General features: G+C 43.0%; 1 protein-coding gene across 6 annotated transcripts in view; it reads left to right on the forward strand.

The window, feature by feature from the left end:
• LPP (LIM domain containing preferred translocation partner in lipoma) overlaps window positions 1-25748 on the forward strand; it is a 356036-nt gene that overhangs the window by 284760 nt on the left and 45528 nt on the right. For all 6 annotated transcript variants that reach the window (XM_064457579.1, XM_064457578.1, XM_064457583.1 and 3 more), the window contains one exon: window positions 10790-10959. In XM_064457579.1, the coding sequence (XP_064313649.1) occupies window positions 10790-10959 (170 nt within the window). The remainder of the gene's footprint in view (window positions 1-10789; window positions 10960-25748) is intronic.

A 25748-nucleotide genomic window follows, 5' to 3' on the forward strand; every position in this document is an offset into this window, starting at 1 on the left:
GAAATGGGTTGGCTGTGCTGGGGGACAGAAGTGGTTTGAAGTGCCCTTGTGCAACATGGAAGCAGTTGGGGGTGAAAGTCTTCGGGAAAGGGAATGTTGTTTTCTCTGTCTTTGTTCAGCACCTACCAGTGCAGGGCCTTGACCCTCTGCTTGTACTCCTTGGGACTGCTTTCATGCTGCAAGTGGCAAACCTAGCTGTAGTCCTTTGGGAACACAAAAAAAGACAACTAATTTTTTGACGTAGACATAAAAGTTGCTGTCTATATTAGTGTGAGTCTTAGCTGGTCCCTTCTGACTGCACCCTCAGTTCAGCTCTTAAGAAAGCAAGTGCTAAGGATAATTTGATCTACATTTAAGGCATGTTTGCACTGAGCAGCAGCATGAGCCTGTGGGCAGCCTGTCGCTGGTCCTCCCCACCTGGAGGAGTGGGTGGGAGAAGACGCACGAACCGTTGTGTAACGAACACTAAGCATCTGAAGAGGAGACCAGCTTGTCTGGCCTCCAGATCTGCTCTGTTTTGCAGCCGCCACTTACATACAGGGTTGGGTGCAGCAGCCCCTGAAACTACCCTCCACTGCTCTACCAGCAAGTCTAATCTCCTGAGTCACTGGGCAAGCAAGTTGGGACAGCAAGCTTGGAGGGACACCTGTGAGGGGGCCCAGACGCGCCGGGGTGAGCTGCCCCCACATAGCCACTGGCTGAGGCTTCCAGTACTGGCCCTCCCAGTAATTGCAAGGGATTTTTTTGTGGATTTCCAAAAGAGGATCCTGAAATCTGGTGCAGCATTACAAAGCAAGCCCAGTGGACAAGGGGATCACCCAGGAAATCCCCACCTGCCCATTGCCCATTGAGGGTGGGAGGAAAAGTAATTTCTGCCTCCTATCCTGCCTTCCTTTCCCTGCAGAAGACTCAGACAAGCATGGCTGCTCAACTTCCACTGTCCAGGGTTTATCATGCAACGTGGCTTTGGAAGTGTAAGTGCAAAGGGACCTGGCTCAGTGGTTGTTGCTGTTGTGAACACCAGAACTGCCAAAATTTGCCTGATCCACAACGCTGCCAGCAACAGTTTCCCTCAGTAAGGCCCTTCCCAGGAGGGGCAGAACCTCACAGTATCAGCTTTGGGATAAGTTCCCCAGAGAGGGTTTCCCTGCTTGCCATGCTAGGACTTGACTGGTGCCCTTGCCTTCAGCCCCTCCCCAGGGTTTTAGTGAGGAGCTGCTGAGGCTGATCCCTGGGTGCCATGTAATGGTAAGGTCTCACTAAAAAAAATAAGATTCTGACGTTAGTGATGTGTTCCAAGGAGAAGAGTTGTCTTTTTTTAAAAAATCTCATTTTCCTATTAAAGTAAACTAAGAGCTTTTTCAGCTTCTGAAAGTGTGGGAAAGCCCCACTTTCTCACAGCCTTTAAATTCTGCCCCATTTTTATTTTGGAAAAAAAGGAGTTTTTTATGTCTCTTGCTTTTTTAACTTCCTATATGTGATCAGTTTCCCCTGAAGGAGAGGAGTGAGGGCACGGGAAGGTGGGGGACTTTTGTGAAAGCAGGAATTTTTTAAAATTATTTTTTTTTAACAAATGAAATTATTACACTCCTGATTTAGTTAGAGCATTTGTCAGCTGGGGTTTTTGGTGCAAATCAGTGCTTTGAAAGTCTCGCTCCCAAACACAGGCATCTTTTTAATAAAGAAAAAATTCATGAAATGTTACTTCTTTCATCCAACTCTATACTTGCAACCTAAAACTACTTTTCTTTATCGTATCCATGCCTAGCGTTAAGCCCAGGCTGGGAGCAGTAGTGGAGAGAAGCAGGTAGCAAGGGGTGCCCAGGAAGCAACATGGGACGTGGCACCCTGTTTGAGGTGTTGGAGAGCTGGGGGGGAGGCAGGGGCTGGAGGAGGAATTGCTGTTGCTTCCAGAGACAGCGACCCATGCCCCGGCTGAGAGCGCCTGGCAGAGCTACGCGAATAACTCGCTCCTCTGTTTCCCAAGCTGGGGCTCTTCAGTGGATATACAACTGGAGTCTCTGTCATCTGGCAACTTTCATCAGCATTAAAGGAAACATTTATAAAGGAAATACAGTACATTTTACTCTCATCCTTGCATTTTCTTGATTGATCAGCAAAGGGAGGAATGTTTCCTCTCTTGCACTCTTTTTTTCACCCTGTTTCTTTTGTCTCCAGATGTTACTGAGGCTCTATTTCAACCGTTTTGCACATGGTAAAACATGTGCCAAAAAGCTGACACAATGTAACAAATGAAAAAAAAAAAAACACAACAACAACAAAAAAAAACCAGAGCATGCTGCAAAAAAAGTTTCTGGGACCTTAAATATTGTAGAGCATCACTGACCCCCACTGGGCTGGGACACTCACTGCAGATCACCCAAGCTGGGGACTGGTACCTCATCGACGTGTTGGGCATACGGTCAGATCAACATTTGCCTACATTGCGAGGCGCCTTACCTGAGGCAGAGCGGGGACAACTTTGCTTTAGGTCCCGTACAGCTCGTGTAGACCAAACCAAGCCCCTGTGTATTCTTTATGTCCATCGTGAGTAGAGTAAAAAGGCATTGGCTTTGATTACTGCAAGGGACATTTTGGTTGGATGGAAAGAAAGACTTGCTAGTGATAAGGTTAGGTACTCACTGAAATTTTTTGCCCAAGTTGTTGGTGAAATCTCCGTTGCTGGAGGTTCTTAGGAACAGGTTAAACAAGTATGTGTCAAGAATGTTGTAGAGAGAGTTGATCCTGCCTTCGAGGCAGTAAGATAGTTTCTATGACCTCTCAAGATCCTGTTCAACTTGAATTTTTATAGCTTTGTGGAAAAATCAGGAGTGGTCCTATCTGAACCTTTATTTTGTGGCAGTGATGCATTATGGTTGCAATAATCTAGGAAGGTATATCTACCACATTGGTAAGAACTCATCATAATCTGCTTTATATCAGGAACGAGCTGAATTGTCTTTTGTGTTCCAGGGAGTTGAGGAGACGATGATGTAGATGTGTAAAGGACAGGGACCATCCCCACGTGGCTGTTGAAGGAAACACAGGCCTTTCTTCCTCTCTCAATAAACAGAGGACAGTAGCAGAGGTGCAAAACTCTTCATCCTCAGTTGCTACACAGCTCAGCCAGGCTGCCAGAGAGCAACAGTGTGGCCTGCATAGGGAGCACGTTCCTCCAGCCAGAGAGGGGATTCCAGCAGGGCTGGTGCTGGGAGCTCCCTCTGCAATGGAGGGGGTTTTGTGCTGCAAGCCTGTCTCACCGTCAAGTCTTTTCAGAGATGGTCTTGTGGTTAAAGAGACTAGACTGGGATAGAGAAGATGTGTTTTTAGTTTTTGGCTCCATCACAAACTCGTTGTGTGACTCTCAGCAAGTTATTTAACCTGTGTGGGTCTCAAGTTCCCCACCTGCATGTTGGGTGTCCTAACAGTCCTCTGCTTTCCCAAAGTGTTGGAAAGAGTCAGCATGACGGCTAGTGACTGGCTGGGATAGTAACCTTGTGGTGAGCAGCATGGAGAGGCATTTGAAAAGGTAGAGTAAAGCATTAGCAGCGTGAGCCTGCGCAGTTGCAGTGCATTTGCTGTGTGGAGTGGAATGAGACCTCCAGGGCATACTGGGAATGTGTCAGGTTTGCAGCCAAGCAAAGTGAGAATATGAAGTTGTATCGTGGTTGGAAGAAAGGGACGCAGACAACAGGAGAGTGCAGCTACTGCTGGACAAGCACAGTACAAATGACAAGTAGGTCACTGCAGGGACCTGTACATCTGGAGTACAAGTGCAACACAGTTAAAGCAGAATAACCAGGACATGGTAATTAAATCGTGGCCTTGGATTTAATTTATGAAGTGTTACAGGCACACGTTGCAGCATGAAGCTCTGTTTTCTGTGAAAGATTGTGTTTTCTGACGTCTGCTGAAGAAGAGGGAATTAAGATTGATCTGTCTCGTGTCCAAAGGCTGTGTAAGATAACTGATGCATACAGCCTGCTACTGTCAAACAGAGACATTTCAAGCTTGGATCCTGGCACAATAAGCCATTGCCAAGAGCTTCCCACACAGTGAGAAGTCTGAGTTCAAATGCAAAAAAAAAGGTAGGTAAGGAAGGCAAGGATAACATGAGAAAAATACCATCATTTCCTACAAAATGTACAAACTACCTTTGGGTTTCCCTTCATACTATTATTGCAGTGCCCTGAGTGCCAAAGTGTTGGAATAACTCTGGGACAAATACGGTCAACGCATCTTGCTGTGAAAGTCACAGTCGGACACATACCTCCCATGCTCTATGGGAAGGCAGTAAACCCTGTCTCATGGATCAGAGATTACTATTTTAGTCCCTTTGGATAAATGAAGGAACCCAGGACCTGTTGGGTGCTTATGAGTTGCGGGATCTCTATCACTGCGACTGAACTCAATTAAGGTGTACTGGCAGTTAAGGTCTGGTGTTACACTGTTGTCCTAATGGATGAACACTGCTCCTGTATCCCTTTAAAATGGAATAATTGTGCCTGTCTGACATAGGTGCCCTGAGGAATCCCACATGCCTGGGAAATGCTTGAAAACCCTTGGATAAAAGTAACCAGGAAAGCGGAGGGAGAGAGGGGAAAATCTTCTTACATCGTTGACTTATGGTCAACGTTGTCCTCGAAATGCTGTTTTGTCATCAATATTTCTTCATTAGGAATAACGATTTTTCCACATTTACTGCCAGCTGATTCAAAGCCGTCCAAAAGTAGAATGTGTCATGAATCTCTGAAATGCATTCGCTGGCAAACTCTAAACAGAGATGATTAGAAAAATAACACAACGGAAATACTGGGTGTCTTGAGGCTGCCAGGGGAACTTTTAGTGAGATATTTTGTTCAATGTATTTACATATTTTTAAAATGTCCTTAGTACACTTTTGTAAAGGCAGTATGCTGTATTTCTTTCGTTCTTTCTTGCATAGTGTATCACCGCTGCAGTGAGAACCAGGGAATACACTTAGCTGATCAAGGGAAATTGTGTAACTGAGAGGCACTGAGGACGTGACCTTGTGGTATATGCCCAGAGTACTGTTAGGTGGGAAACAGTTTTTTCCATCAAGCAGAAATTTTTGAGATATCACTGGGTTTTTCCCCCACATTTCAGCAAATGCAGAACCTTCCTACACCAATGCTTTTATCAGAAAATTATCCCCTATCTCCTCTCTACATAGAATGCATGCTTTGAATTAATGTATTTATTTTGTAGGGAGAAGGTTTGTGCATTTTCTTTCTGCTTTCTTTACTCCTACTGTCTCTAGTTATTGCCTGAATTGTCTGTGTTAGGCACTGTACATCACATAGCAAGAGGCAGTCGGTGCCCCTGACGGCTTAGTGTCTAAGTAGGTATGACAGACAAATAATGCTGTAGCCTAAAAGAAGCTAATGCAATCCTTGGATGTACAAACAGGGCATCTCAAGCTAGCTGGACGGAGTTACATTACCTCTGTATTTGGCTCCAGTGTGATTGCTATCAGAATATTATGCCATAAGCATTAGTATGGCATGTACCTATTCCATCATCCATTTTCAGTGGTAGATGTTTGTCTGGCTCACATTCTTAATCTGACGTGTAAAAGTGACTCATGTCCCAGATAAGGTTTGACACCCTGTATCTAATTCCTCATCTCCAGATCACGTCCAGACTTTGGCCAAATCTTAAGACTCTTGCTGAGTAACAGCTCATATTACGACCTTTCCTATTCATCGTCACAGATCAAACCTGCATCCACGCTCCAGTGACCTTGAATCTCTGCAACATCCTTCTCTAAAAATGCAATTTCTCCCTGTTCATTCTCAACTAGAATGCAGCTGCAGCGATCACTCTCTAGCTTGTAACTTAGGCCAGATCATTCCTGCCTCTTAATCTCTCCTCTGGTTTCATTTCTGCACCATATCAAACAGAAGCTTCTTGTCTTTACTTGCATGGCCTGTAATGACCTATTCCCACCCTCCTCTAGTATTCTCCAGTGACATATCAACTCATCCTTCCCATATGCAGGTGTCTATGTTCAATCTTCAAACACTTACGTTCTCTTTTGTGCTGCCTCTGTCCTTTCTTCAGAAGCATCCCATTAAACTTCCTTCAAACTCCCTCTGGATCCTCTTTCAAATTCTTCCTTAACCTTTTCCTTTGCAGGGCTGTCTACAGACTGCTTGTCAATAGAAAAACATTTAGAGTGCTGAGACCACAATTTTCCTTGCTGACCAGTTTTGTCTGATTGCTTCTTTGTATTTCCTATCTATACCCGGTTGTTATTCCTTGTATTAGATTGCAAACTCCTGCAGTCAGGCCCTTCTTTGTATTCTGTGTTTGCCCAATACCCAGCACAATGGGGCTGTTCCACAATCTGAGCAGCCAGGTATAAGTTGTAGTATAAGCAAAAAACATGTAATAATATAATAAAATTACAAGAAGTTAGAACACGTGCAATATGAGCTCCTCTCTTCCCCCTCTTCCTTCAGATTCACAATATTTCAAATTTTTTATACAACAGAAGACAGTAAATGAAGAGGTTTCAGAAGGAAGTATAGTAGCTGATGTTTTCTTTTAGCTGCTGAAGTGTTTCCCTGTGATCCACTCAGTAATTATGGCATTTCCAGCAGTTTCAGCAGGGAAGCCTCTGTGGGCGTCCCCCCAAGGTAAGACCAACATGTGGCAGCGAGGCTCAGCTGAAGGAAGGTCACGGCCAAGATTATGCACCTCTTTCATGCAAATATAGAGGACTTCAGTCTCCCAGGCTTGCTGCCAACATATCACCTTCTAGTTTTGCTGAAATGATCTTGAAAAGGACATAAAAAGGGTTGAAGGGGCAAAAGAATGTTGAAATGACATAGTTTCATCTTTGTGCAGTTTAGTACTAATTTTGTCCTTTGTCTTTAAGCTGCCTTTTAAGTGCTGTTTGTCTCTGTGGGAAGCAAATGGGTCACGTTGTTCTATGTTTCTACTGTAATACGCTGCCTGCTATTTTTCTCTTAGATTATTTGTGTAATCTTTTTTGTGCAATCTGTTTGTTCTTGAGTCTTGCGAGCTTTGCCTTTGCTACTTCTTTCCCAATAAGCAGTGCGACTTGTTCTGTATTCACTCATGGGTATTCTGCACACAACGGACTGGGTTATTTCAACCAGTGTGAAAATATTAAAATGGGGAACATGTGTGGGCACTTAATTGTGGTGAGTCTGACCACAAATACCTTTGCTGTTGGTAATTGGCACACAGGAAAAGCAGACCTTTGTTTTGTTTTTATCAGGCATAATGATAGATACATTGTTTTTAGTGGGGTTTTTCTGGTTTTCTAAGGAAATGAGGCTTGTGCAATCATACTGCCTGGGTGCATGTGCCCGTCTGTTTGTCAGTTCCTCCCACACCAATAACCCTTGAAACTAAGAGCCAATTTCAACCAAATTTGAGTGAGGCACAGGAGACAGGGGAAGAGACCTGGTTTTACACGAGCCGTGAGCTCCCAGATTGCACCCAAGTCTGCAGAAGGTGCAGCCTCTAACGGCTACATCACTGCAAGCCAGATCAGTCATGTATTTGCTCACGTGCCTTTACGTGGATCCAGCCCCAAAATTGAATATTTTGGCTTCCTTGCTTATACCCTTCGGGCACGTGAGTCATTTAGGGGTGGTGCTAGGCACAGAGCTTGTGTTTTGATTCTCACTGGAGTGGCCATGTCTCATGGAAAACATGGTTTGCTCCAGGCTACAGTGTTACAATTTGCATATAAACTTACTAAAAAGGAAGCTTTCTTTAAGCTTTCCTATGTGAGAGTTTACAGAAGCATTTCTGACTGCGTACATAATAGCAGAAGCTGGACTTCTCATAAATGGGTTAAGTCTGTCACTGCCTGAATGGGAATCTTCTGGAAAAAAAAGAGAAAGAGGAAGGAAAACCTAAGGAAATACCGACTTGAAGAGGAGAAGTTGGCCAAGACTTCCATTGTGCTGCTCTTTGGTTCATACCTGGCCACCAGCAGTGTAGTTGGGGAATGCCCCGAGCCGTGCAGGAATGTAGCCTCAGGGCACCTTTGGGAGGCAGAGAAGATGTCTTTATGCTCTTTGCTCAAAGAGAGGATGGAGGTACAAAGGCAGCAAGTGGTTTGCCAGAGATTACAAGAGTATATATTTGAGTTAGGAAACAGGCCTAGGCCTCCTGACACAGAAGTACAGCCAGAAGTATGGTCTACATATAGACAGCTTCTCTAGCAAATGGAGAGATGCCATGGTCAAACAGGAAGATAGATGTTGAAGTATACAAGAGCTGGCTAAATTATGAATGTGAGAAGAGGAGGAGGGGGAGAAAAGATTCCCACATGTTCTACTCAGATGTTAACAAAGAAAGCTGAGAAGTGTTTGCATAGACACTACATTATTCTGTGTCCAAATGCCTCATAAAAATAATACCGGATGATCACAGAATGGCACACCAGGGAAAATAAATTCTTCAGCGGAATATTCCCTCTGGAAAAACACTGTGTAAAGTAATACACTAATGGCTTTCAATTTCATGTTTTATATATAGAGATATTAACTGCTCCCCAGACATCTCTTCATATTACAGCCCAGCTACATGAGCAGTTCGGAGAAGGCCCCGGAGCACGCTTGGTCTTGTCTGCACACAGGACCAAGCAGTGCTCTCCTGTTGTACGTGCAGCTCCTGTGGTGTATACAGTAGGTTTCTTCAGCCTCCTTCCCAGAGCAGTACTGCTCCTGTGGTTGCCTCCACTGGGACACTTCTTTTTTCTTCTTCCTAGTCCTCATGGTTTTTTCCATTCTTCCCCCATGCTCTGTAGCCTCACCACCATGCTGGGAACCCTGCATTCCTTCTCTGCTCGTAAAAAAGCAGTCCTCACAAGAAGCGTTACAGTGGAGTGATTAAAGCACAACACTGTCAATCAAAATGCTAATAACAAATGCTAAAGAAAGTTAAGTATAAAACCAACATTATTAATTCCTTTTTAGGGGGTTTCCAGGCTCGTCTGGATTTATCTGGTGACTTCTCTCTCCACATCGCTCAGACTGAGAGCTGTTTGATTCAGGAACTGGCAGTCCTGTATAATGCCAACTACGGTTATGCCATTGTAGCAAATTGGAATGATCTGGGTTCTTTTCCAAGCTTGCCTAATATATCTCAAATGTGTATATATATCATCCTCCCTCATCCTGAGGGATCCAAAAGTAGCTTACATGCTTTGTCCCTGGATGCAGCCTATTGGAGTCTGAGACAGGCAGGGAAGAAGTCGTGAGTGCAGGGACATAGATGTTGCACCGCACAAGGACAGAAGCCCTGCTGTTGGAATGACGAGGCATGTCCAAGTCCTTTTAGTTTTCAGTATTTGTTTGAAAAGAGAGATATCAGACCTGCATGGGCTATCTCTGTTTTCTAGAACTCGAATGGCAGAGGAAAATTGTAAAGGTGTACCTTCCACCCACCCTCTTCCGTCATCTCTGCACCATAGTCTTCCCTAGGAAACTCTCTTTCCCATGATCCAAGAAACCCTCTTTCTCTGAAATCCTGTCTTCACTTTAAATCTCTCTGGCACGTAACATTTTCAACAGCAGTCTGAACAAGGCAGCAAGCCTTTTGTACATCCGTGTGTCTGTGTGTGTGTGTGCGCGCACGCAGATTTTTTTGTGTGTTATGTATTTGTATGTGGCATTGGGGACCTTTTTCAGCAACAGATAGAGCTCTTAGGGCTTGTCTTTACTTAGAGTCCTTACTAGCAGCTTCTGATACACATTTCTTGAAAGACAGTAAGAATAAAATATCACAGAATGGTAGGAGTTGGAAGGGACCTCTGGAGATCATCTTGTCCAACCCCCCTGCTTGAGCAGGGGGCACAGGACTGTGTCCAGACAGGTTTTGAATGTCTCCAGGGAAGGAGGCTCCACAACCTCCCTGGGCAGCCTGTTCCACTGCTCCGTCACCCTCACAGGAAAGAAGATTTTTTCTCATGTTAAGGTGGAACTTCCTGGGCTCCAACTTGTCCCCATTGCCCCTTGTCCTGCGTTTGGGCACCACTGAAAAGAGCCTAGTCCCATCATCCTGACACCATCAATTTCTTAACCCATATTAATCTTCAAAGAGAAAAAAAAGTAATTCTTCCTTGTAAGAGATCATACTGCACTCTTTGTAATCACTCGTCTTTAGTTACTACTTTTTATTTAAAGTATCGACTAGCTCAGCATCAGCACATTAGCAAAAGCACAAGGATTGATACTGCTATACTGGCAAAAGCAAAAAAAGTGAAATCCTCTTGCCAGTATAATTGGCTCCATTGAGGGAATTGGTTTAAGCTGTACAAGCAAAAACTACTCTTTAAACGGTAACAATTGTGCTGCCACCAGGCAGCTTTATGAGGCATCCTACCACAAAATCCTTTCATGTGGAGGCAAGGCTTTAGGCACAGGTTTATCGCATATAACTGAGGAGCTGAGGATGACTGTATAGCTGGGTGAGATGATAGCTGAATGGTTTGCATCTGGGGCTCAGACTCCTTATCACTGGCTAGCAGCAGTAGTAGAACTGATATCAGTGCAGTCTTAGGAGCCACTTTCAAGCCTCTCTAGATGTTTTCATATGGGCCAGCACTGGAGTGCCTTCCAGCGTTGCTGGATATTTGCCAGCAATGGCACAAACTGTTCCTCTGTTGACTGAGCTGTCCTGTCCCTTTTGCCTACTATGCAGCACAGGTGTGTGGGGACAGCTTCTCTGCAGTTGAGACCAGGAGCTTGCTTTGACTTGTGTTCTTTCCCTTTTGTGACAGGCCGCTGTGCCCGCTGTGGGGAGAACGTTGTCGGGGAAGGCACCGGCTGCACAGCCATGGACCAGGTCTTCCATGTGGAGTGCTTCACCTGCATGATGTGCAACAGCAAGCTGAGGGGACAGCCTTTCTACGCAGTGGAGAAGAAAGCCTACTGTGAACCCTGCTATATTGTAGGTACCCATTCTTGTTTGCAGCCTGATTTTAATGCACAGACATTGGAAACATGGATTTCTTTCATTGTTATACAGTTGCCTTACAGTTAAAACCTGACAATCCAGTGGCAGTACTGTAGGCACCAGTTTTTCCATGGTCTTCAGAAGAACTGCCAAAGCAGGGGAAAGAGCTGCTTTTTGTGATTATTTCAGCTCTATAAGGAGCAGGCTATGCAGTGATTTTTTTTTTTTAAATGGCAGTGTTGCTCTCAGAAGCTTTCTGTGTTGAGAAACCTGCTACCAAAATGCTTACAGACTGTGGTGCCTGTGAAGATTAAGGAGGTGGGATGTAAGATAGTACTAAAACTTCTAAAATCAAGGCCTTTGCATTGCTTGTTGGAAGTCCTTCTACTGAACTAAAGGTTTTTGGATTAGATATCTTTTGAAGCTTACCTTACCCTAAAATTTCATTTCATGCCTCCAACGAGCTCTTCAAGCAAACAATTAACAGTTGCTCTGAGGAGCTGTACCTTTTAAGAGGCTCCCTCCCGAAGGAGCTAGTTAGAATCAGTTGCAAGTTAAAGAAACATCACATAATGTGCCTGAGGCCTTACCTTGGTGTGACCTTAGTATACAGCATATAGGGATAATCCTTGTAATGTAAAATAAGAAAAGTACCAAAACATTCTTAAAGCGTTGATAGGTCTTTGTCCAAACCTCCAGTTCAGAGTTGTTCTTATAAACACTGGACCTGAGATCTTTCCAGAATTGGATTTGTGCTTCTGAAGGTAAAAATTGATGCTTTTCTGACATTTCTGGCATTCCAATAATAATTAAAGCAGTAATATGTATTTCTGACAATGACACCAATATTCTATTATTCCTTCTTTTTCTCTACAGCCTTTGCAGTGGGATTATTGCTGAAATATTGCATATAAAAAGGGAGGATTCTACCTTATTTACAATGGCAGAGATATATGGGCTTTGTTAATTGTCTTTTAAAAACTAGATGATCTTTTGGTGGAATATGTACCTTTTAAACCATTTCCACTTTTGTTTGCACTAAAATGATTGCACCATAAAAAATTTAAGGTTAATTTTGTGGCATGTTTGACCATGTGCAAAGCACTGCAGACTTTAGGAAGGTGCCTTCGTAATATGATTGGAGCAACTTTGTGTAACTGGAATTAAACATTTCATTGACTTCGGGCTGGAATTGACTTCATCTGCTTGCAAATTGATACTTTCTTTTCCTCTTTTTTTAAATCAAGCACGCATTCTTCACCACTCATCTGCTTTAGTTTGGGAAAACATCTGCATTAGCCACTGTAGTAATGGTTTAAGATTATTTAATCCCATTACTTATACACTTCATTAGCCTGAGTGAATTGTTGGCAAGGGTTCAGTAAACTTCCTACACTAAGAGATAAAAGGATAAAAAAGGAAAGGGAGAAGGATTCTGTTCTTCATTTTCTTTCAAATTTATCTTATATCTATTTAAGGGATAAAGGAACAATAATTGCCTGGTTGCATCTGCGATTGTGTGTTCTGTGATATGGCTTTGCAGTTCTGAGTACAGAGGAAAAAGTAAACGTTAATAGCTTTCTCTTATACAACCAGAAGGGGCCTTTAAATGTTTATCCATGCAGTCCACAAAAACCTGGTTATGGACTTAACCCAAAACACATCTGGATCCATCTGCTGCTGCACATGCAGGGGAAAGGATGGCGATGCTGTTAGGGTTACATATGTGTAGCTGGACAGCTGGTACTGTGAAAGGGAAATGGAAAGCAGGAATCTAGCAATCTGATGCAGCAAAAAAAAAAAAAAAAACCCAAACACCTAAGCACACATTAAATTCTTAAATGTGGAAGAAACAAGTGTTGGGAGCCTAAGTCTCAATACCCACCAGAAAGGTCAGGGTGCCGCTGTGCTGAAAGCCAGATCTACGAGGGATCTAGGCACCTTCCCTGGTATTGGCTTTATGCCTGAGGAGTTTGTGTTGTAGAGTGTATGGCTCGGTGAAATGAGGTCTGTATTGGCTTCAGTAGGATGATGAGTGCCTAAGTACACTGAGGGCCTGAGCTAGGTTTGCAAGTTTTCCTTGCAAATGGATTGGGGCCCTTAAGTTGCTGAGGCACAATCTGAGTGCTTTTGCCTTGAGATGTGTGATGCGGTCATACTGAAGTCAATGAGAGCTAACGACCTGCTTAAAATCTAGCCTGTGCTTAAGGGTTTTGCTGAATTTTGGCCTCTGATTTTTTTTGAGCTTCCCCAAGTCCCATTACAAGAAAATAACTTGGACCCCTAGTTATGTAGAAAATCAATGGGACTGAAGAACCCAGACTCAGATTCCTGTGGACCTGACTTCCCATGGAAGGTGGAGCCTGTGTGAGTAGCCCAAGATTGCACAGCTAATCCACGGCTGTGGCCAGCTGAGAAAACAGGACTCTCAGCTGGAATAAATCTGAGTAATTCAATGAAGCCTGTTTACTCGTCTACCTAATTCACACTGATTTCTAGCACACATCTCCTTTTCCTGAAGTCCAAAACTTGCCATTATGCAAACCATTAGGCCAAGCTGTTTCATTTATATAAAGAAAATGAACTATAGTATTTGCCTGATCCTGATATATAAATCCATTAATTCTTTCATTTTTTAACTAATTCCCTTGTGTGACTTGTAGCTTTATGCGCACAAAAATTATGTGCAAAAATGAGAATATATGTTTTTCAACAGTTAGAATTGGCTAATCTTCTCAGTTTATTATATGACTCTTCTGAGTTGTGGTGGACTGAAGCCATAATTAAGATTACTGCAAAGAGCTGTATTTAATTACTGGTTAGTCAATACCAAGGCTGAATAGCCTGCAGAAGAGTTGGTTTTTTGTTTTTGTTTCTGGTTTTATTTATCAGTGACCCAGTTAAGATGAAATTCCCCAAAAGTCTGAATTAACATCTAAGGAGATCAATCACCTGTTTAAAAATAAAGTATTTTTCCTGATGGGAATTTGAGTACCACAGTTAATTTCTTTCACACAAAAATCCCCCCACGCAGAGCCAGTCACTATCATTTCCTGTTACATCTTATGAATGCAGTGAGTTCTGTTGCTAATGTGTTTGCTGGTTTTGCTCTGCATCCAAGGATTCTTTCATTATTGATGTTATTTCTAAAAGAGTACCAGTCTTCTCCATTAAGACACTTCTGCTGAAATAAAAGCAACTGTAAAAAATAAAGTGTTAATAGGAGACAGATGTCTCCTAGTCATTACGACAGTCAAGTAACATCTGAAATATCATGGTAGGGTTTCCAGTGTAACCAGCATACTGCTGTACATGTGATGAATACTGATAACATACTTCAGACACAGCATACTTTTTCCCCTCCCTTACAGGTAAATTACTGACAAAAAAATATTTGGTTTGCTTCCTCTAAGTAGCTGAAGAGATTTTAGTGCTGGACTCAGTGCAGAGAAAAGGTTAAGAGTAATATCAGTGGAACCGTTGTTATAAAAGATTGAAGAGCAAGATGTTAGAGTAGTGCCAGCTGTCTGCTTTCCAGATACTGTATTATCATAGGGCCTGAACACAAGGTTAACCAGACACACCGGCCTGGCAAGAGTGATGCCGCTGTTTTGTGAATGGGATGTTCTTTGATGTCCTGATGACTTTCTCCAGAATGTGGAAATATTCCCCCATTCTTTATCCCCTTTCCTGGCAGTCTGGTGGTTGGCAGTTGGAGATAAACTGTTTGAGTCTGAGAGGTGCTGAGCACCTGCAGTTAGCACAGAAAGCAGCGAGATCTTTCAGATGCTCCTGGCATCTGAGGGTTTCTTCTGTCATGTCCAAGTCAATGTGACCCACCACTGGGCCCTGAGGAAAGGGCCATGGTGTGGTGGGGAAGGGGGTGAGAAAGCAGGAATAACTAACCTGGCAAAGCAGAAATAGCTAGGGTCAGATGAAAGGGAGTTCAGAGAAGTGGTAGGCTAGAAATGATGAGCAATTGAAGGAGAGGAACAAAACTGTCTCATGTCTGTCTGTCTAGCTAGAGTGGGGGAAGATGGTGGGTATGCTCTGCAGTGCCCTGTGGAGACCAGGGATCGAGGTTTCCTGTTTCTGCTGTGTGCTGTGAGATATTGGGGACATGACCTTAAACCCTACCCCAAAGATCACTTACAAGGATTTTGCAGGGTGAGGATCATCTTTCCATAGTACTAAAGCTGTGGAAGTACTTGAAGGGGAAGAATTGTGTGTGGAAGTCATGGCCTGATCACTGCTCTTCCCCAGCTTTAAATTCAGAATCATACTGCTCCACTTTTCTTTCATCAATTATTTGTTTTGTGAGGAAAAAAGCCCCATATCTTAGGGGTTTCTCTTTCTTACTAGCTTCTAACTTCCTGGCCTATCAGGGACTGTAGTGTAGTAGGAGAAGATAGTTCAGACCAGAATACAAGAGAAATGCTGATGTTTTAGGTAACAGTATGACTATAGCCACTGGTGCCACGGAGTATCCTGGGAAAGCTTAAATTTGCTAACCATTCTGAAACGTTGGTGTTAACTCAATTTGTGCTCATTGAAATATCTGGTAAAACTGCTGTCAGCTTCAGTGTGACTGGTATTGTAAACCTCACCCTGTGTCCACTAGTGAGCGTGGTTGTTTGAAAGCTGTGCAAGAGCAGCTACCTCCAGCACACACAGTTTAAAGTGTAAGGTTGATCCCTGCAGTAAAATTACATCTAATTTTAAAAATAATTCTGCAATTTGTAAGCAGAGATTACAGCACTAATTTAGCAACCATGTAACAATTTAAATTGGACCAGAAAAGAGAAACTATAATTTAAATATATTTTTTTTAGGATACAAGTTTTCTTCTTTTTAAAGTAAAAAGCCCTTTATTCTTGTTTTTGTCAAGCAACGTATTGAATTTGAGAGTAATTTATGGAAAGTGCTGCCAGCATGGTATTGCGAGTGCTCCACAATTTGAATTTAAACTGCTCAATGGGATCATTAAGACTATTATGCCTGCTTTCCAAAGAGTTTGAATTCAAAATGACAACTGGAACAAAAATATAAAACAAACTAAAGAGAAGTCACGCACTCTTTACGTGGTGGAATTTTTCTGCCCTCGAAATATTTGAGATCAATGCTGCTCTTCAGTCCTCTCCTAGAAAAAGCTGGTGTTGCTAGATTTAGTTCTGTGCTCCTGTATGAGTCATCAGCAGCAGCGAGCTGAACCTGTGACCCATGGATCTAAAAGCATTAAGTCTTTGCTGCAGTAGCAGAGACATACAGCTTGGCTGCACCAGGCGGCAGCGGGCTCCTGTCCTGGATATTTCTTACCCACAACAGAAGAGGTCCATGGGCATAGCAGACAAAACAGGTCCAGGGTTTTGGTTTGCTTATGGGCATGTTTTAATCCTATTGAATATTAGCTTTGATAATTTTGCTAGTCTAGGCCCAATTGGTAATTTCTTGGCGGGGGGGATCATGGCAAGGGAAGACTGTCATTCCTGGTAAACTGAAAATAATTTGTAAAACTGAAAAATTAATAAATCCCTTAAGAGTGTAACAGCCCTTTATATTAATACCGCACAGCAACAGTTGATATAAAAGGTACAGATGGAAGCCAGGGGAGGAGAAGTAGCCATAAGCTCAGCGCTACAACTTTGAGTCGTAAATGTTCTTGTGTAATCAGGGCATAAAACAGAGGAGGATGGGGTGCTATTGCCTAAGCTGCACCTAGAGCTTCCAGGAGTCCAAGTCTAGGAGGAACAAAAATGTCCATGTGTGAGAGAATATGTCAATGAAGCAGCTTCTGTCAAAACTGGGCTGGATGCTGGACTTAGCTGACTGTCTTGAAGCCTGCATCATGTTTTTTCAGTAGCATACCAGCTGTTATAGGGTATGGGTCATGCCTTTACTGTCACTAGACAGGAGGATAAGGTTCCTTTGCTGGGGGGGCAGGGGCCGATAACCTTCTTTCTAAACTGGAATTATGATGAAAGGAGAGAAAATACCATGAGATGATGAGGTATGCTATATAGGAACTCTTCTGTGGAGACTCAGATGCTTATGTCAAAGAGGACAGGGCCAATTCATCTCACTGTCCAACAAGGACAGGACAAGAAGTCAATAAACGAAGGCTGTAACAGGAAAAATTCCTAGTGCTCTTAGAAGACATGAGAGCATCAGCCCTGCCAAGAATTGCACTGGGCTCACCTTGGTGGAGGATTCTCTAAGTGAGACCACACACTGAGGTCTGCTGAGGGTGGCATAAAGGATTAAATTATTCTTTTGTCAGTGCAGCAGGATGTACTCGGCTAACTGGTCCAAATATCTTGATGGGATTGAAGGTGTAGTGCACCCTATTTTTAACCTACAGTTGCTGTTTGCCTTCACGTGTTGACTGTTGCAAATGCAGCTGATCGATGTTGAAGTAGGTAGTGAGAGGATCAGGCCACACCTTGGTGTTTTATAATTATTTTTCCAGAAAGCTGAGCGGAGTGTTGCTTTAGAGGAAGACCAGCTATGGATTGTGGAGGTAAAGCCACTTGATGCTACCAATGATAGCAGTGTTACACACAGAATCCCAGGTTGGAAGGGACCTCAGGGATCATCTAGTCCAACCTTTCTAGGAAGAGCAGTCTAGACAAGGTGGCCCAGCACCCTGTCCAGATGACTCTTGAAGGTGTCCAACGTGGCCGAGTCAACCACTTCCCTGGGGAGATTATTCCAATGATTGACTGTCCTCACTCTGAAAAATTTCCCTCTTGTGTCCAATCGGAATCTCCCCAAGAGCAACTTGTGTCCATTCCCCCTTGTCCTCTCCATGGGACTCCTTGTAAAAAGGGAGTCTCCATCTCCTTTGTAGCTACCCCTTAAGTACTGGTACATGGTGGTGAGATCCCCTCTGAGCCTGCTTTTCTCAAGGCTGAACAAACCCAGTTCTCCCAGCCTGTCCTCATATGGCAGCTTCCCAGTCCTCTGATCATCTTGGTGGCCCTTCTCTGCACCCCTTCCAGCCTGTCCACATCCTTTTTGTATAGCGGGGACCAGAACTGTACACAGTGCTCCAGGTGTGGCCTGACAAGCGCTGAGTAGAGTGGGATGATGACTTCTTTATCTCTGCTGGTGATGCCCTTTTTGGTGTAACCCAGCATCCTGTTGGCCTTCTTGGCCGCAGCAGCACACTGTTCGCTCATGTTGAGCTTTCTGTCCACCAGGACCCCCAGGTCCCTTTCAACAGAGCTGCTCTCCAGCCAGGTGGATCCCAGTCTGTGCTGCACTCCTGGATTATGTTTTCCCAGGTGCAAGACAGTACACTTGTCCTTGTTGAACTTACAAGGTTATCAGGGGGATATTTTTTGAAAAGTCACCATAGTGCTCAACAGCATCTTAATACATCTGTGTTGGAAGATTGGACATGAAGTGCTGATTAACCAGTTCAGTGATGTCTTGGTAACTCAAAGTTTTGCTAGGGGTGGATGGATCATTTCCCACACCTCACCATGGTCCATCTTCAAGAATGTGTCCTTACTAGGTAAGACTCTTCCTCCACACCTGAGCTTGCTTGAAACTCTTGTGATGGCTTGCTAGAATCCAGATCTTTCCTCCCGTATGTGTTGGCAGCCATAACAACTGGAACTGTCTTCTTGTCTCTGCCTTATGCTTTTATAGTTAGAGGAATTTTTCGTATTTGCTTATATGAACTAAGCATAGATTTCACATATACAACCTAGAAAAAACTATACCATGGGAAACTTTGTGGAGGGAGTTCTTAGTACAACTGAAATAAGATGAAATTGTGAAGGACCAGCTGCTGCCATTCAGTGAATTTCTCACCTCACAGGGTGAATTCCACTAACCAACTGTATATTTTTAGGAAGACAATAGTCTCCCTTTCTGCAGGACCAGTGGGATTTTATGGCTCCTGGCTATACATCTGCTTATGGATCATACTACAGTCAAGGGGAATGTGAAGTCATTTAGCAATGACTTCAAGCTGTGTGTTGAGATTTCTCTTCAGAAGGTAGCCCAGCTCTTGTCTGCCTTTGAAAGCTAGCAGAAACAGCTTTTAAAGAAAGAATGAAGTCTTATGCACCAGCACCTTTGTAGTAGTGGGAAAATCTTCCTCATCTGCAGTCAAGTGTAGATGTGTATTAGATGGCAAGCCATGTCTAGTGTTTGTAGCATTCATCTCTGTTTTTCTTTCAATTGTACTTCACCACCTTCTCAGCAAAATATTCACTGCTTTCACCCTTTGCAACCTGAGTAGTGTCTAGAGGTCCCGCTGCCATAAACTGTCATTCTGGTGTGTCAGTGAATGACAGGCGATAGTCTCTGCCTCAAAAAAACCCTCCTGGTAAAGAACAGCAAGTGCAGGGGGAAGGCAGTGGTACTGCCTCCATATTGCAGGTAAAGAACTGACCCTGAGAAGATTAAATGCAGTTTGTTTAGGTCATGGATCTCCCTTGCTAGAAGCCTTCAGGGATAGGTGGGGCAAACATCTGTAAAAACAGTTAAGATCTAGTCAAGCGTTCTCTAGGCAGGAGTCTTTTCTAGCCCTGCTTCTTCCAGTTCTGAGCTTGAGTGACCTGTCCAGGACCACTAATGTGGTCTGCAATGTACAGCTCAGGTTTTCCATATCCCAGTGTTGTGGTTAGTTGCAGTTCAGCCTGCAAAGATCTTCAAGTGAAGGAGCTACCTGTCTTTTCTTCTCCTCCTCAAACCACTGCTGTTCAGGGACTGGGCATGAATATGAATGAACAAGCAGCTGACAGCTGAGTGAGGGCTCCTGGAAAACCCAGGAGAGTAGGAGGTACCACAACAGTGTTCCCTTCCATGAAGTCCTGCCGCTTGCTTGTAGTCCCGCATAGTTATTTGTCAAATCAAACAGCTGAAGACAATTATTTTGGAAAGGCTGTGATTTATTTGAAACAGGGCCCATAATTTAGGTGTGCATTTCCACCAGATCCATGTATTATTGAGTTTGCTCTGTCCTTCTTAACGCAGTGATGTCAAAGAGCCGCACAGTGTCCAGAGATTAAAAAAAAATCAGAACTCATTGAAGTAAATACAGGGTTAATATTTTTAGCAACCCCTTTTGATTATTTTGCACTGTTGATGCTATGTTAGCAGATCTGCTGGTAAAGCAGCAGCCAGGCTGTGATACCTGCCAGTAACAGCTGAATCTGTCCTGGAAGGGGGGTGTTTGGATTTAGTAGGTATGATTTCCCCTTAACAGCCTTGCAGAAAACAGAAAGTCTTGTCTCTCTCGCTCTCTGATTCCAGATGCCCTCTTAACTTTGGCCCAGACAGTGATTTGCAAGCCTGAGTGCCAGGGAGGTGAGCAGGCTTTTGCAGCGTGCCACTTCAGCCGTCTCCTTGGTGAAGCCACACTCCAAGGAATTTGCTCTGGCAAAAGCTCAGTCTGTGAGTTAATCCTCCCTCTAGCGTCCTGCCTCTGTTTCTTCACTCTAGGACATCAGCTTGCCTGCGTGCAATGTTTGTTTGCAGTAGTGGAAACTGTTCAACTTGCCATAGCACACGCATACACACAAAAACCCCAGTGGGCTTGGTAGATTTCTGGTTAGAAAAAAACAAAATCATGTCAGTTTAGGGAAAGCGAAACAAGCATGAATAATGACGGGAGAAAAAGTTTATTGATTCTAAGAGTATGGTGAGTGTTTGATGCTCATGGAGGGTCAAAGCAAATTGCAGGTATGTTGGGTTTTTCTCAGCTGCATTGATTATACAGCTGTGGGCCAAGTACAATATTGACGGTAGAGGTAAATCATCCACTGGGTATTTTGGGGAGAAGAAAGACCAGATTATAGCTCAACTCCGGTGCTGTAGCGTTTGATGGGGACAAAAAAATTATTGTGCACTGGTAGGTAGCAGCTTTCACAGGAACAGAGAGCATGTTGGTTAATTTGGCCAGCGAGACCTGCAGGCCTGGTGTCTGCACCCGGCCCTGTGAGGACCATCTGTATGAGTTGAGGCAGCAATGGCACCATGCACATCAGCGAGTGTGGAGCTGGTGGGGCATCTAGATGGTTTAAAATGAGTGATGAGATCCACACAGCGTTATCCCTGCTTTTCCCTGGCTGCTGTTTCCTGACGAACATTTCATGTAGAAGCACCACATGGATTTCTCACAGCAACCTGATACTGTAACCCTCCAAGCAGAGTTACTGCCCAGCTCTCTGAGGCAATACAGTAAATACAGGGAATTGGAAACTGGTGGCAATCTTTATGCTACGTGCCCATGTTTCCAAAGGCTTTTGCTGTTGTCAAAAATGGAGCTTCGTGGGAGAAGAAAACCAAACAGAGAACCCTTGAAACATCTTTGGTTTCAGGTATAAAGCAGGGATTTGATAGGCTTCTTCAGGCACCATGGGAATGTGCTCCTGCGGACACTGGGGATTGGAAAAGATCTTTGTATTGTTTTGATTTTTATTGTCTTGTTGAAGTTAATCTGCTAACATGTGATAGTTTAATGCTGCAGCTCATTGTACTTAGATCCTTGCTGTTTGACTCTTTAACGCGAAGTGGCCTTCTGTTATTTTCAGATTCTCATGTTACCTAATGCTCTTTATGTAGATACTTTTTTGAACTACTCTGAAAATCTAAACAAATAATGGTTATGGTGCCAAAACCTAATAGTTGCTACTGACCAAACCCAGATATTTCCGCTTGCTTCTGAAGGGAAATATAGCAAGAGGGGGTGGGGAAGTGCTGAAATGTAAATTAACTTTAAGATGTTATCAGGGATTGAGATTTTAAGTATGAATATTCCATTAGCTCCTGACAATGTAGATTTTTGTTTAAGGACATGTTTGAACCAATGTACCATCTTGGCGTTCCACCAACAGAGGTATCTATGTAAATGCAATCTGTGTTAAAGCCAGACAACACTTTTAAAAATTTATTTAATATTTCCTACAGCAAGCCATCTGTGACTGGTCATATTTTAGGAAGCAAATGAACATCATAGCAACATTCTCCACTCTATTTGAGTAACTTTTAGACTTTTTAAATTAAATGTGCTGCCAAATATTTATGTTCTGTTGTGAAAAGAAAAGTATTTGTTTGACATCCTAGTCTCCCTGGCAATTTGCAGTTGGTTGCTCCTATTAGGAGCTATGCTTTTCTTGTGGGTGGTGTAGGGCAAAAGAAGGGTATGGACATCCCTGAAGCTGCCTTCTGGGCTTGTTCCTCAGTAGTGAGTAGGGGCAGCTGTAGCACATGGTGGGGCTTTGCAGAGAGCCTGAGAGGTTGAGCCCTGGGTCCTTGCATGGAGAATGCAGCGTGGGACAGGGGCAGGCTGGGGGCCAGGTTGTTCCCGCTGCTGGCATTGGTGGGTCCCAAGGGTGGTGGAGTAGCCGCTATGGCACAGGTGACCACCACAGCACTATTGCCAATATGCAAAAGGCTCAAGAGTTCCTGGAAAAGCCAAACCACTTTGCAAGATGTCTTCCAGTGCATCTGCCACAGACACTGTAGCCATCACCAAGACAACCAAGTTGCCAGAATTTAGCAGCAGCAAAGCAGAAGGAAAAAGTAGTGATGGCCTAAGTCATGGCTGGCAAATGCTACTGAGCCTGAAGTGCCCTAATGGGGCTGAGCTCTGCTCTGAGTAATATATGCCCTGTTTTTGGTAATCATTTTCACAAGCCTTGTATTTTATCCTGTCCCATAGATTTATATCTTGCTTAAACTTAATCACATGTAGTGAAATGCATTTCTCCAAGAGCCCAGAAATTGGTGTGATCCTTGTAGTACACAAAGGTACTAATAAACAACGAAAATATCTGAAACAGCCCTGAAATAGTTAATTCCATTTTGGAAAGGCTGAAATGTTCCGAAGAGTCCCTGGTGGCGCAGCACCAATTCTTGCTCAGTACTCATTTGGAATGGTACATATAACTTGCCTGTACTTACCACCTTGGGACTACTGCAACCAGCAGAAGTCCAGGTGAATCACCAGCACATAACCTGTCTACATGTGTCGTCACTTATAGTATCAATGCCAGACATAGAATGTACATATTCCTACTTATATACTGGAAAAAGGCCCTTGCAACATAGGGAAGAGAAAGCAGTCCTGATGTGCTCTGTTACCTCTGACAGTTTTACTTTCACTGAGGCATGTCAAGAAGATTAAAGTTTTATAGTAATATCACCTCCATCCAGGAAAAAAGAGGGGGGGGGGAAAAACCATAAAACCACTCCTCTCTGCTACTTAGATTTCAAGCTCTTTTATAGAGCTTCTGCATCTGTTAATAAAATCCTTAATTCATTCTGAACATTTTATTGTCACTTTGGATAAAAGTTTAATCAGATAGAATTATTGCCCTTCTAATATTCCCTTAACCTTTGCATTTTAGACTTAGACCATATCAGTTAAATTTTAAAATCACTTTTTTATAGACTTGAATGCCACCATCTCTGTTTTAGAGGGTACTTTTGCAGAGGAATGCTGTATTCTGTCTTGAGGTCATGTGAAAACTTAAAACCCTCTAATGTGAGCACTGCTCACTTTCCGCTGAAGTGTCTTGCATGCCCTATTAATTACTTTAATGGTGACGTGCTGGTTTAAGGGAGTTCTTTATTAATACCACTAAATCTCGTTTTATTGTTGTTTAAACACTTTTTCTTTCCTTTATGTAGATGTATTTAATCCTTTCTGTCTTTAAAATAAATGAGTGCATAACTCCACGAGGCATCTGACACTTCCATTTTGCATTCTCAGGAGGGGGCAGGGGAGCATTTTGCTCCGTTGCCTGCAACATCTGCATCCCAGCAGAGAAGTGCACATCTGTACTTGTGTCTGTAATCATGTGTTAGATTGCTGTGGTAGAAGCAAATTTTAAAATCTGATATTTGTCTTTCCAGAAATAATATGCAGTGAGCTTGCTTTTACTCTTCCAGGATGTTGAGATTTCAGAGGTCAGTTTGGCTTTCTTGAAAAATGCAGCATTCCCAGGTCTCAGGAGGACTTGCTTATGTTTGAGCCCTTTCCTAGCAAGGACACATAAATTTGCTCTCCTCAGTCTGAACTGTTTAAGTAGCAGTATTCTAGTAGCTCATTTTAACTTTAAATATATACAGCATTCAGTATACCAGTTTATTTATTGAGTAGCTCTTTTACTGAACTAGCTAGCTGGTAAAGTATTGACATTCATGCCTGCAGTTGGATTTCAGTTTATCACATCTCTACTTTTTAAGGTGATACCTTTTGTAAAATATGTACTTTGATCCACTTTGAATTTCTTGGTCCAGGGAGGGGAAACAAGGTATGAGAAAGAAATTTTCTTTGAGACCTGGAGAAACATTTTCAAACACGTAAACGACAGAGGAAGTTGCTGCTTTTTGGTCTGCTAACCCACTCTTGACAATGAGACTTAAACTCTTGCTACTAAGTAATCTTATTCTTTAGTCACCTTTGGAAGTGTCGCCTCGGCAATAGCTGTTGATGGTGGTTTTGCCTGGGACTTTCCCACATTTGAGATCTATAAATAACCTTTACTGGTATTAAAGAAAATCACAATGGATTACTGAAAAACTACCTTTGAAGAAGTTTCACCAACAGCAACTAGTCTTTTGTTTGGTGAGGGGACAGTGGATTTGGGCTGGGAATTGTCTTTTGTTTTGTATGGGTAAAGTATGAAAACTTGTGTTTCGCTGTGGGGTCTGTCTCTTGACCTCTCCTCTCCCAGATGACTTCTGGCTCCTAAAAGCTTCTGTGCCCAACCGGGTAGTAAAGTTCCCGTGCACCTTTCCATAGCCAATATGTACCTGTACATCTACAGACTTGCACAGGAAGAATCTGGAAGCCTGAATTCAGTTTGAAATGACTTGGCATTTGCCTGGGGAAGGTATGCCTTCCTCTAGCGGACTCTCCCTCAGGTCTGTCCAAATAACTCTGTAGTTATCAATAGCACACTTTGTGTGGGCACAGCCTTTTGCTCACAATTGGTATTTTAAGTTTGGGAGCAGGCAGTATGCTTATGCACTCATACGGTACTAAATGGCACCTTTTGCATTTTCAGTTTTTGCTAAATGGCACCCTTTGCATTTTAGAATAGGTACCTAATTAAATGGTAAGGCTTAGTGCTGTTTGGTGGGCCACAGGTATAGAGTCACTCTAGATTAGACAAGGGACCTGATCCTGTAAATCCAATTAGTCTAGGGTATGGGCCTGCTCCCACTGATCCCTATTTGAATGTTTTCTTTGATGTTACTGGGAACTGAATTAGACTTCTGATACCTGAGACAATGTGGTTAATGGAAGTGTAAGAGGCATAGACCTCCATCTTATAAAGTGACCCTCTTGATTGTGTGAGGAGTCTAGACATTAACAGCATTAACAGCAAGTTCAATTTCTAGTTTTTTAAGTCAAAGATAAGTAAGGAGGTTTCCCATGAATTTTAGTGGAAATTCCCTAGAATTAACTGAAGAGGTGAAAAGATGCTTCCCCCCACCCCTTTATCTTGTTTACTTCCCTTTTCCCTTGTGAATACCTTGTTTATTTTTTAAATAAATAATCGTATTTTAAAGCAGTGTAAATAAATTGCAAAGTGTGCTCCAATGGGGTGGATAAATATATTCCATCTGCTGGGGAGTGATTATTAAATAATTCACCAGTGGCAAACCCAGGAGTGGTTATCCATTTTCCCCTCATTCATGGGTAATTTTTTCTACATCCCATAGGAGCTCATTATGTTTTCTTTGTACATAATGTTTAATAATTTTTAAAATCTGGCACTAACGCCTCCATTTACAGATTTTTCAATTTTTGCAAA

The sequence above is a fragment of the Phalacrocorax carbo genome, chromosome 7 (genome assembly GCF_963921805.1).
Source record: "Phalacrocorax carbo chromosome 7, bPhaCar2.1, whole genome shotgun sequence".
Classification (NCBI taxonomy): Eukaryota; Metazoa; Chordata; class Aves; order Suliformes; family Phalacrocoracidae; genus Phalacrocorax; species Phalacrocorax carbo.